The sequence below is a fragment of the Epinephelus moara genome, unplaced genomic scaffold (assembly GCF_006386435.1).
Source record: "Epinephelus moara isolate mb unplaced genomic scaffold, YSFRI_EMoa_1.0 scaffold395, whole genome shotgun sequence".
NCBI classification, from domain to species: Eukaryota; Metazoa; Chordata; class Actinopteri; order Perciformes; family Serranidae; genus Epinephelus; species Epinephelus moara.
This window is the reverse complement of record NW_026081704.1, coordinates 1-12,564: the sequence shown is the minus strand read 5'-3', so window position 1 is coordinate 12,564 and position 12,564 is coordinate 1. Positions and strand designations below refer to the sequence as shown.

The 12,564-nt window shown below is 39.6% G+C and overlaps 2 protein-coding genes and 1 long non-coding RNA gene across 3 annotated transcripts; 2 read left to right on the top strand and 1 right to left on the bottom strand.

Annotated features, from left to right (window-relative positions):
* The first annotated feature begins 422 nt into the window (after positions 1–422).
* gpn3 (GPN-loop GTPase 3) lies at positions 423–5,658 on the top strand. The gene is made up of 8 exons (XM_050039915.1): positions 423–591; positions 755–863; positions 2,119–2,286; positions 3,100–3,224; positions 3,321–3,436; positions 3,550–3,646; positions 3,733–3,861; positions 5,241–5,658. Exons 1-8 carry the CDS (start codon positions 544–546, stop codon positions 5,304–5,306), a joined length of 858 nt encoding a protein of 285 aa, XP_049895872.1. The 5' UTR covers positions 423–543; the 3' UTR covers positions 5,307–5,658.
* Positions 5,659–5,729: 71 nt separating this feature from the next.
* Positions 5,730–10,415, top strand: arpc3 (actin related protein 2/3 complex, subunit 3). The gene is made up of 7 exons (XM_050039917.1): positions 5,730–5,866; positions 6,266–6,365; positions 7,597–7,673; positions 8,068–8,136; positions 8,436–8,562; positions 9,066–9,160; positions 10,142–10,415. Exons 1-7 carry the CDS (start codon positions 5,861–5,863, stop codon positions 10,202–10,204), a joined length of 537 nt encoding a protein of 178 aa, XP_049895874.1. The 5' UTR covers positions 5,730–5,860; the 3' UTR covers positions 10,205–10,415.
* A 364-nt stretch (positions 10,416–10,779) lies between these two features.
* Positions 10,780–12,537, bottom strand: LOC126387390 (uncharacterized). Its single transcript, XR_007569640.1, has 2 exons — positions 12,184–12,537; positions 10,780–11,531 (listed from the first exon to the last, which is right to left on the bottom strand). It is a non-coding gene; the product is annotated as an uncharacterized LOC126387390 (long non-coding RNA).
* Positions 12,538–12,564: the final 27 nt, after the last annotated feature.

Sequence of the window (12,564 nt, the reverse complement as noted above, 5' to 3'; positions counted from 1 at the left end):
CCCATCTTCTGATGGCTACTTCCAGCAGGATAACGCACCATGTCACAAAACTCAGATCATCTCAAACTGGTTTCTTGAACATGACAATGAGTTCACTGTACTCCACAGTCACCAGATCTCAATCCAATAGAGCACCTTTGGGATGTGGTGGAACGGGAGATTCACGAACGGGAGATTCACATCATGGATGTGCAGCCGACAAATCTGCAGCAACTGTGTGATGCTATCATGAAAATATGGACCAAAATCTCTGAGGAATGTTTCCAGCACCTTGTTGAATCTATGACACCAAGAATTAAGGCAGCTCTGAAGGCAAAAGGGGTCCAAAACGGGACTAGCAAGGTGAACTAATAGAGGCCTGTGAGTGTAGTTCCCCTCTTGGCCTCTACATACAACATGGCAGTAGTGAGACTTACAACGGGCGTGATTCTCCGTTATAACAAGAAGAAGAAGTCCTAAGGCATCAGTACAGTTACTATAGTTAGCTGTAGCTAGCGAATAAAGGGGTTTAACTTTAAAACAACGCGTTTTTATTGAGGCAAAATGCCTCGTTTCGCACAGCTCGTGATGGGCCCGGCGGGCAGCGGGAAGGTACGTCATCAGTCACTCAGTTACACGCGCTGAAATGACTTGTTATGCTATCCGGCTAAAGCGCCATGCTAAAGGCATGAGGTAGTCTTATCCACACAGACCAAGTTTAAACTATACCTGCCTTTTGTCTGTGTATTGTTAGAGCTTTGTTTTTCCATTTCAGAGTACGTACTGCTCCACCATGATCCAGCATTTAGAGAGCCTGAACCGCTCAGCGCAGGTGGTCAACCTGGACCCAGCAGCTGAGTACTTTGACTACCCTGTCATGGCAGGTGAATACGGCATTACAGATTACATTCACTTAGGGACTATACTTTGTTTATCAGAGTCGGGGAATGGCTTCATTTATCTTATATTTATGTAATGTAATGGGGAAATGCATGACCCTCCCTTTACCATAAATAAACATATGTCACAGCTTCTGACCAGGGATGGGTGATATGGCCTTAGAATAATAATATATAATATTTCAGAGTATTTTTGTGTTAACGATATTCATGACGATATGACAAATGGAATTATTAAAAATGATTTAAAAAAAATGCATTATTCATTAAAGAAGATAGTATAGCAACAAAATAAGTGATATAATTTAACAGTTTGCCTCAAAATATTAAGTAAAACTAAACACAAATGATCTCGTTTCTTTAGTTTGTAAACAACAACAGTAACTCAGAGTGAAATTCAGATTCTGTATACAATATTTATAGTTCAACAAATAACATCTACCACAAATTACACATTTAAACAGCTCCCAAATACAAAAAAAGTTTACCCCTGGGATCTATAAATCAACAGGTGATTTCTGTCTTCTAGCAAAATCCTAAATGATTGAGTTGTTTTTTTCCCCACCTGGACCTTTGTGCTCTGCCATTTCTCCTCTAATCATCACACTGTAACCTGTGACAGGCTGTTATGATACCACAACTATCACATTCACATATATGTAGTTATTTGTCGAGCATTGAGCCTCACATAGGTTTATATTACCAAAGGTTTATGACAAAATCACTTGACGACACCGACTCCTGTGTGCACAGTGCGAGAGAGGAGAGGGAGAGATGATGTGTGTTGTGAGACCCCTTTGTGGGGATGGTAACTCATGTTAACTCGCTGAAAGAGTCTACATTACAGTCTACGGCATTACAAAGACACAATAAAAAACAGACTGAAAACGTTATCATATTAGATAAAAGAGGTGATGACAAAGTGTTCCTGTGGGGACATAATTTACAGTTCAAAAAAGGTAATATATACTTGCAATATATATTTTATCGCAATACCCAGTACCACTTATTGGGACTTAAGTATCGTTATAATATTGTATGGTGGCTCCTCTGGTGATACCTACCCCTAGTAGTTCGCTTATTGAATTGCATTTGCTACAGTGTATTAATAAGGAACGTGATTCTTTCTGCACTGCACATTGTTAGTGAGATAAATGTCCTGAATTACATGCTAATATTTATTTGGTGTTGTTTAGTTGTTGTTATTTTGCTCTATGCCTCACTGTCTTTGTGTCCACAGACATCCGTGAACTCATTCAGGTGGATGACGTGATGGAGGACGCCTCTCTCAGATTTGGCCCTAACGGAGGCCTGGTGTTCTGCATGGAGTACTTCGCCAATAATTTTGACTGGCTCGAGGAGAGCCTGGGTCACGTAGAGGATGACTACATACTGTTTGATTGTCCAGGTAAACAACCATATCATAAAAATCCATGTATAAACTCTCACACAACTCATGCAGTATAATGCAAGTCTCATTTATCCAGTTGTATGTTCAGCACTTTCGAAATAGACAGTCCTTTCTGAAGGGAACCAAACTAAAAGTAAAACTTATCTATGCTCTCCTCAAAGCCAGACTCCATTTACAAAACAGTAATTTTACCATGCTTAACACAGGAGCTGCTGGTCTACTGCTGCCTTGGTCAGTTAGTTTGTTTGTGTTATTGTGTGACTTTCATGTTTTAATAGATTAGGTTGGATTCACGAAAGTCACACAATAATGTAAAACAAACTACCACTCAAGGTAGCAGTAGATCAGCAGCCCCTGTATTGAGCATGGTAAAATTAATGTTTTTTTTCAATGGGGTCTGGCTTTTAAGAGAGCATGGATAAAGCTACATTTTCCATTGAGTTTTCCATTAAGTTTTCTTCACAAATTCAACGTTACACTTGGTGATTAATTGATATCAAATGGTCATTTGGAGGGTGAATGTTCCTTTAAAACACTTGTAATAATGATAGTAAAAAAAAAATAGGCCTCCTGTCCTCAACAATCAAGACAGCTTAACAACCATCACAACTAAAGGAGAAGGTGAATTCGTTTAAGAAAGATAACACGTGAATGGGAGAAACTAAGATGAGATTTGCCAGAATTTTCATTACAGCATTGTAATTATGAGTTACTGTGTAAACTGTATTTACATCAGCACTATAGATTAAAACTGTGGCGCTATGTTTTACAGCTGTGGCACAGTTTTGACAAGTGGTTTTCTTCTTGCAGGTCAGATTGAACTGTACACACACCTCCCTGTAATGAGGCAGCTGGTGGAGCAGCTCCAGCAGTGGGAGTTTCGGGTGTGTGGGGTCTTTCTGGTGGACTCCCAGTTCATGGTGGAGTCTTTTAAGGTTACAGACAGTCTCTTCTGTGTCATTATATCTGCACTTAATGTAGTAATAAAAGCAAGCGTGAAGTCTCACATCTTTTATTGTCTCTATCCGCAGTTCATCTCAGGAGTGATGGCTGCCCTGAGTGCCATGGTGTCGTTAGAGATCCCTCAAGTAAACATCATGACAAAAATGGACCTGCTGAATCCCAAGGCCAAGAAGGAGATTGAGAAGTAAGTTGCATAAGACCCAAATAAGAGAGGGGTTTTTGTCTTTGACGTTCTTTCATTAAAGAGAGTTCTTTAATAGTCTGAACCTCAGTTATGTTTTGCTTTTTTATCACTAGGTACCTGGACCCAGACATGTACTCAATGATGGAAGATAACTCCGATACCATCCGAAGCACAAAGTTCAAGAAGCTGACTTCAGCCATCTGTGGTCTGGTAAGTGAAGCTCTTAATATGATACTGTGTTTAATTTTGGATCAGAATGTAGAATTTTTCTTATGAGTCTTTTCGTCTGTGTCCAGATTGATGACTACAGCATGGTGAGATTCCTGCCTTTTGACCGCACAGATGAGGAGGGTATTAACATAGTACTGCAAAACATTGACTTCTCTATACAGTATGGAGAGGACCTGGAGTTCAAGGAGCCAAAGGTAAAGAAACTAACAAATACAAAACACAGCAAGATATCATTTAAAGGTCCGGTGTGTAAGATTTAGGAGGATATAGTGGCATTTAGCGTTGATCAATGCAAATTGCAACTAGCTAAAACTTCACCCAGTTAGGATTCCTTCAGTGTTCCTTGTTCTAGAGGATTTTACTGGAAGCCGAATTATCTGCAGAGGTCTCTTCCTCTCCAAAACAAACAGACCAGGTGATTTTAACTAGTAAAAACTCTGAATAAAGCAGTTTTACGTTTCAAATCAGTGTTTGTCAAGTGATGTTTGCCATATCAGACACAGGCCGCTAACGTAGAACCTGCTAATCTGTGCTCACCTTTTGTCTCTGGTAACTTAAAATCCAGACGTTCAAAGGGTTTATACCAGGAGCCGCATTATCCGCAGAGGTCTTTCCTTTCCAGATCAAACAGACGTGGTGATTCAAAGCAGTATAAACACTGAATAAAGCAGTTTCATATTAAAAAATCTGTTTTTCCAACGCCGCCTGTCGCAGAGGGGCTGCTAACTACAATGGCTGATGCCAAAACGCAGATGGCCCTCTTTAGAGTCAGTGTTTGGTTTGTCCATACTGGACTACTGCCAATCCCCCGTATAAATGGCTCATTCTTTTTTTGTAATTAATAAATAACAGATCAATAGATTGTGCTAACAAGGATGTTGAATCAAGACATACATGCAGAGACAGTTAAGGGCTGCTAATCTCACCACAATGTGTTTCTAGTACTTATTCAGACAAAATCAGGTCTAATGTTTGAGACTAACCATTTCATCGACTTCTAAATAAAGATTTCCTTCTGTGTTCTCAAACTAAAAGTCATTCTCTTCATTACATAAATATTACATCCCATGTCAATCCATTCCTCAATACTAGGTATTTCTTTTTTCCACCATTTCTTGGTTAGGGATTTCTTACACAACATCAATAATATTCTTAGCAGATATTTATCCTTTTTCCTCCATTCGAGTTCCCCCAATCTAATCAGGTATATCAGTTCACAATTAAAGGTTTTTTTGGTTAAAAAAATATATAAAAAAATTCAAGAATGACATGAATTTTAGTCCAAAAAAGGGTGACCAAGTGGCACCCCAAAAGATATTAAAGTGAATTGCTTCTGTGTTCCCACATGATTGTCAACAGTCAAATGGCTCATTCTAACATTGATTTAGATTTTCAGGTGATTTTACACTTCAGAGAACATATATTATATTATATTCCATTATTGCCAATATATCTACCTAACACCTACACACTGGACCTTTAACAATTTGGTGTACTTACAATTTATTTGGAAATTATCATGATTTGATGAATAATTCCTTTGTTGTTTTTCCCATCATTTCCTTTTCTACAGGAAACTGAAGAGGAGCCTGCTAACCTAAATTATGATGAAGCTTTTCAAGACAAAGGGGACAGCTGAGGAGTCGTGTGAATCCAGGAATACTGAATGAAGGGGTCAGAGTCGAAACAGAAACAAAAAACATTTTGATAAAGAACCAGGATACACTGTGTCAAGTCCAGATGAAGAATGGCACGTGAATACAAGGACAATAAAAAGGGACATGTGTGTGGAAAAGACTAAAGATCGTGGACATTTTGTGTCATGTATGTTCTGAGGTTTTGTTCTTGCGTATTGCTTTGATGACTCCAGAAATGTGTGATATGAGTCCATTCAGGGCAGTGTAAAGTTTTAAAAGAGTTATTAAATACATTTATTAATGCTATATTTTTTAAATAAAATATTAGACAAAATATACAAGTGGACTGCTTTATTTTTAAATAAAAAATACACAAAATACAGCCTGACTTCCTGTGTGAATAAAACCGGTGTGCTAGCATCCCCGTGTGGACGGTACGCTACATAGCACGTAGCCACTTCCTGTAAAACTGAAGGGTGGGACAGGCGGAAGCTGGGTCCGGTGGTGCTCGTATTTGTCTCTCGCTGAGCAGTTGGACTGATATTTATCACTCAACATGCCGGTGAGTAAATTAAAAAAGATTATTGAGCAGTTGAAGCTTCTATTGTGGGCTTTAGAGCAAAAAACCTGCATAGCAACGGAGCTGGGTGACACCGGGGCCTCCGAGTTAGCGTTAGCTTTGATGTGGAGTCTCGTTAGCATAGCTGGCTAGCTGTGTTAGCATCTGCTCACAATTTAGTGACGTTTTGCATGACAGAAATCGCAAACTCACCTTTTTAACTCTTATGCAAATTATTTTTAGTTTAGTATCTGTTAAAATACAATGCTTGGTGTCGTGTTAGCATAGTCGTTAAATCACACGGGATGACAGCAGAGATGTTAGCGATGTAACAGCAATATAACTCCTAGTTAACGTCACTTGGTAAATGTATGTGACAGCAACTTTTTGCCTCTTTTTAAGGCGTATCACTCAAGCCTGATGATCCCCGAAACCAGGCTGGTGGGGAACATGGCTCTGCTTCCCCTCAAAACCCAGTTCAAAGGACCAGCCAGAGGAGACGGTAAGGCTGTGTGGTCATTTTAATTAACACGAAGCAAACCTAACCCCCCTCAATCACAGAAACACTGTCATTATGTTTAGCTTGTAATGGATTCCCAGCTGCTGGAGTTAGTTTTGTTGCAGTGTGATGACACGTTGCTCAGTTCCTGATACATGTTTTAGCTTTACTTCCATATATGGCCTGAAGAGTGCATCCTGAAGTTCAACTTCTTCATTAATGTCTTTAGACTTTGCTTAAAGCTTTTCTTTGTGTCTGTCAAGTTATTGCACTTCTCAGATTTTGGTGTATTGTAAAGATCATTAAAAAATATCATAATCTGCAAAACAAAAGCAGTCATAGTGGGGCCAAAATAAGTGCCAAATATGCCAGTTATAAGGTTATTAAAAACTGGAGTCATTTCTTAGCAGCCTGTGTATCACAATTACATCACAAAACAAAAATAGAGCTTCACCACATTCAAAAAACTTGTGCAGTGACCAAAACAGGAAATAACTCTGCATGAATAAACAGCTTGACAACACTTGTACAAGCAAGTTGCAGATTCAGACTGTGTTGACAAGAGCTGCAACGATTAATTGATACATTGTTGACTATAAAATTATTCTTTTCTGATTCCAGCCTCGTAAATGTGAATATTTTCTAGTTGCTTGCCTCCTCTATGACAGTAAACTGAATATCTTTGGGTTGTGGAAAAAAACATTTGAGAATTTCAACTTGGGTTTTAGGAAACACTGACATTTTCACTATTTCAGGGTGTCTGCAGGTCTTTAAAGACTTAAATTACATTTTCTTAATGGTCATAAAAAGTCACTGTCTTAAATTCAGATTTGATGGGTCCTAAATAATGTCAGTCACATTGCTGCGAAAATTTCAACAGCCTGACAGACCCAGCGACTGTTTAAAATCATTTGACAGGCCAAAGAATTGCAACAATAAATAGTTTTTATGACAAGATTTTTATTCTTATTCCATTAAATACACGAAACTTAAACTCACCCAATTGTTGAAGTTTTTCCTTTCTGTTCAACAAGTACTAACTTGCAGGTTTGGTCTTAAATTTCATATAAGGTGGTATTAAAAAGTCCTTTAAAAGTCTTAAATTTAACTTGGTTATATCAATTAATGGAGAAGATAATTGGTAGATAAATCGGCAATGAAAATAATCACTATTTGCAGCTCTAGTATTGAATCGAGAGCCTTTTCAATTAGTAATACCTTTTTTCCATTCCAGGTATTGAGTCAGACATCATTGATGAAGCTATCTACTACTTCAAGGCCAATGTTTTCTTTAAGAACTACGAAATCAAGGTAAGAATTTTACCGTCACTTGTATTTCCTGCATTTATCCCTCGTTAAAAGGTGGCCAGAGTGTTTAAAGAAAGTCTTCATAACTTTGCTGCCTGTAGATATTTGACAGAGTAAAATTGAACTAAATAAGAAACATAAAGAAGAGTAGAATTCTTATTTGTTCATAAAGATACCTGGCTGAGGGACAAGTATGTACCTTCCAAGTGTGCTTGTTCCTGTATGCATTTTCTCTCTCTGTCTTAAAGCAGCTGTGGATTTCGTTCTTTCACATGCCCCAGCTTGCTCTCCCTCTTCCCCTCAGCAATGCATATTTGCTCAGGATTTAACCTACGTAACCATTTACTGTTCAGACCTGGCTGGAACTGTGCTAATCTGTGTGTTTTGTTTCTTTCAGAATGAGGCTGACAGGACGCTGATCTATGTCACACTGTACATTTCTGAATGCCTAAAGAGGCTACAGAAGGTAAACTGCATGTTTGTTAATGTAGAGTTGACAGTGGGAAAGGTCTGCACACTGGCTTCATGCAAACTTTGAGATGCGTAGCAGCAATTTAAAGGCTTGTGCTAAAGTTAGGGTTTTTAAAAAAGCCACAAGGGCTTACCAGATGTTTTTCACTGAGCCATTAAATGTTTAATAGAACGTGAATTGTTTTCCTTACACACAGGGAGGAGAAATTAGCTGCCGGAATGCTTATTTAAATAGGTGTTGCTATAACAGGTGACCTAACTGTTAGCATTGGTGTATGTGGTTGCTCTTTACAGTGCAGCTCCAGAAGCCAGGGAGAGAAGGAGATGTACACTCTGGGCATCACTAACTTTCCCATTCCTGGGGAACCTGGCTTCCCTCTCAACGCTATGTATGTCAAACCTGCAAACAAGCAGGAGGATGGTAAGAACTCACTCGCTTGGTCTCAGCCGGTTTCCTTGTACCCTTCTCATATTCCATATAATTCCCAGCCTGAAGTAATATCAAGCCCAAAATAGCAATGCTGACCAGAGCCCCGCCAGCTTTTAGGATCTGAGGTGAAAGTGCTGTTTCATGCTTATGCGATGTCCCTTAGCCTTGTTCTTATACAGTGGGTGTGGACACTTATCATCCCTGGAGATATGTCGAGGCTGAGGTGTCAATTTTACTGAACCAACACTATGTCCATAATTGTTTTGGAATTGTCACAGCTCTTTAAACTACTACTGAATATTTACACTGGCTTCTTTTTTTTTTTCGTAAAAGTAAGAAAATATAAAGATCGGACATCAAAAATTTACTGCCTGAGGTCCTATTTCCCAGTGTTAATGTAGCAGTAATAAATATTATGCTATGGTGTGACTTCTCCTTAGTGTTAGTTTGATAGTGTTTGGTGATGATAACACTTGCTCTGCAACCTTTCCCAGATACTATGAGGGCGTACCTCCAGCAGATCCGCCAGGAAACCGGCTTGAGGCTATGTGATCGCGTGTTTGACCCCCAGACAGACAAACCCAGCAAGGTGAGCCTGACATCCTCAGTATAACACTACAGACAACTTGAGAAGGCATTACAGAATACTGAGCTATAGTGCCTTCTTAAGGATTAATATAGGAACATTAAAGGACAGTTCACCCCAAAACCAAAACTACATATTTTTCTTCTTACCTGAAGTGCTTTTTATCTGTGTAGATTGTTTTAGTGTAAGATGCTGAGTGTTGGAGATCTCAGCTGAAGAGATGTCTGACTTCTCTTTAAATATATCAGAACTAGATGGTGCTCAAAATGCTTAAATATACATTTGAAAAACTCAAAGATTTTCAGAAATCATGACCTGGTTAATCAAGATAATCCATAGACCTTACTGTGAGCAACATCATGTAGGAGCCATTTCCTTTAACCAAACGACACCTGCCAACCGCATCACTGCACAGAAGGAAGCGTGCATCTACTGCTAGCTCACTTAGCACCACTGAGCGAGCTAAGCTCAGCCAAGGAGAACGACATTTATGTTAACATCTCACGCTGTCGTGAGCACGAGACGAGTCTCTCATCTATGAATAGATACACACTTCCCCCCGCGTGGTGAAACAGTTGGCAGGTGTAGTTCGGTAGAAAGAAAATAGTTCCTACATGAAACTTATCACAAGTTTTTCAAAATTATTTTTGACGCTTCAAACACCAAAAGCCGTGTAGTTTTATTATATTTAAGAGAAGGCAGACATCTCTATGGCCGATATCTCCAACACTCTGCAACTCACAAAAACTATAAAGATTGATAAACAGCACTACAGGTAAGAGGAAAAATAGGTGTTCTTCATTTGAACACAGCACATCCATCGAATCTATACATGGCATAACATATTGAGTACAGGTTCAGGTGTTGAGCACTAAAACAAACTGTGTCCTGTTTTGTGAGGTACCCATCTTGCCTCAGGTAGTCTGAGTGCAGCAGCTTTGGACGATTTAACATGAGTTGCTTTGTTGTTGTTTTTCCCTCCAGTGGTGGGTGTGCTTTGTCAAAAGGCAGTTCATGAACAAAAGTCTGTCAGCTCCTGGACAGTAAACGACTCAGGACTCAGTTTCTATTCTACACCTGCAAGACGGATGGATGGATTTTTCTTTTTGGGTTGGGTGAGGGTGGGGGTTTTGCTTCTGTGTTGCTAAGATGATTTTATACTCTTTGAGTTTAAAGATATGTCTTCACTTATCTGGATGTTGACCATATTGAGCTGGTGCTTAATTCAATAAAGCAATCATGGAGACTGGAAAAATAATGTGGGACTCTGGTTTGTTCTTACTGCACTTCACACAGTTCATCAATCACTCATACACGTCTACAATGAGGTTTATTAGTTGGGTTTTTTCCACAATGTTTAATTTGTTGACTTAAAGTGGGTGCCACTGCATACCACTGCATACCTATCACTCAAATTACCTCCATACTAAGCGTAAAAAGACCAGCAGGTCATTTTTGGGTGGTGTAGGCCTATCTTAAGTGCTACTGTACAATCTACACACCACCTCTCCCAAAGGCAAGGTGAGTGCATTTTCTCTGCACACGTGCAGTGTTCACAAAAGTTTTCCAAGCAAAGACAAACACATTTCATATTCACACAAGTAAAAACTGTAGCAGGTTAATTAAAATATATATATATTTATTGGTTTATTCTCTTTGGTTTGTCCACAATAGTTTGTCTGGATTCAAAACAAGCCTCCAGATGCAGTCCTTTTTGGAGATAAGTGTCCTTCGCTGGCGTTCAAAGTTAAGGCAGCGCTGGGTGATAAGAAGTTCGCCCCTCGGGTAGAGGAGGACCACTTTCTCTGCAGAACACTGAGGGTGTGTGCAGGGAAAGGAGAGCCAGTGTCTGTACATCTATCTCTTTAATGACTGCAAAATTGCATAAGTGATGAAATAGCTGTAGACTGGATGGCTCAGTGTGGCAGGCTGAAAATAAACAAAAAACCCTCCATAACAGACGATACGCATCTTAAAGCAGTCTCACTCTAAATAAATAGGTAAATAGAAAGTAAACTAACAAAATGGTTTATCATTATTTATCAAAGGGGATGGTTTCTTGTAAAATCTGATGAGTATGTACACAACAGAGAAAGTTAAATGCTTCACCTGAAATAGTGTCTCGAGCAACTGATGGTGGAAAATGGGAAAGTAAAAGCTAACTTTTGGCAGCATGAATGTCACTGCCATTCAGCAAAATGTATAAATAGCAACCAGCAACTGCAAGACATGAATTAGTAGGGAAATATGGGGTTTTAAGGTTTTTTCCTGTGAGTCTTTTTCTTGTTTTGGTGACTAGTTGATGTTGACATCCCCGTGGTCATGTAGCCGACTTAAGTGTAACCAGTTGTCAAATCCCCTGTGCAGTTCCAATCTGAAACAAAATGAACATCTGGGTTTGGTTTTCTTCATTTGTTAATGTGTAAATGACAGCGCTGCATGGCTTTACAAGAGAAGACATCACCTGGATGAGCAGCAACAGTAAGGGGCCGTACATATGCAGTGCCTGTAACCACCTGTGAAATGCAAGGTCAGAGGCTGGGTGCAAGTTTTGTGCCTTTTCTGTGCCAGCTTTCAAGAGTGCAGCAGCAAGCAGCATATAGCCTACTTACCTGAAATCCTGAGTGCAGAGCTGATCTTCTTGCAGGCGCTGTTTGTGTGGAGGCCTGTTGTGGGACAGATGTAAAGCTCTGGCAGCCCTGCACTAAAATGTTTAACTTCTCCATATTTACCACAGACTGATATTTATGTAAGAAGGGAGAGATATCTGTTGGCTATGATTAGTTCATCCTCATCACATGACACGTGATGCGTGCTGCTGCATTCCAAAAGCTGAACTCGTTTATTTAAGGGCACTTGGGAACATGTGTGCACCGTGACAGCGTTGCTCTGGTGTTTGAACTTGCCTGCTGCGCATCTACATTAAAAACAATGAATTCAAGGGCACAAAAAAACGCAGCATGTGTACAGCCCCCAAACTGTGTGTGATTCCACTACCATGAATCCTGACAGGTAGGTGTACTTACTGTGTTGGTGACTGGAGTAAGCCTTTAGTCATAAGCCATCTCTTGACTCCTCCGCACACAGCGAGCCACCTTCTTCTTGAAAACTCCTTTAGGATCCTCCCGCCACTCTTTCTGCATGATATAAAAAAATCCAACAATATTAACGATCGACTTAATGCAGCTGTTACATCCCCTTGGTTTTTGTTTGTGGCTACATCTTGGCCTCATATTGTGCAATTCACTTCATCTAAACAACACATTCTCATTCCCAGGGCATCAATTAATGATGCTTCGTCACGCTCCGCTGCAAGTGTTATCCATGTCAAAGCCACCCTTTAACGTCTTCATGAGACCCACCGCGCTTTCAGTTAACTCTAATGTAAATCCATCTGTGGCAATACT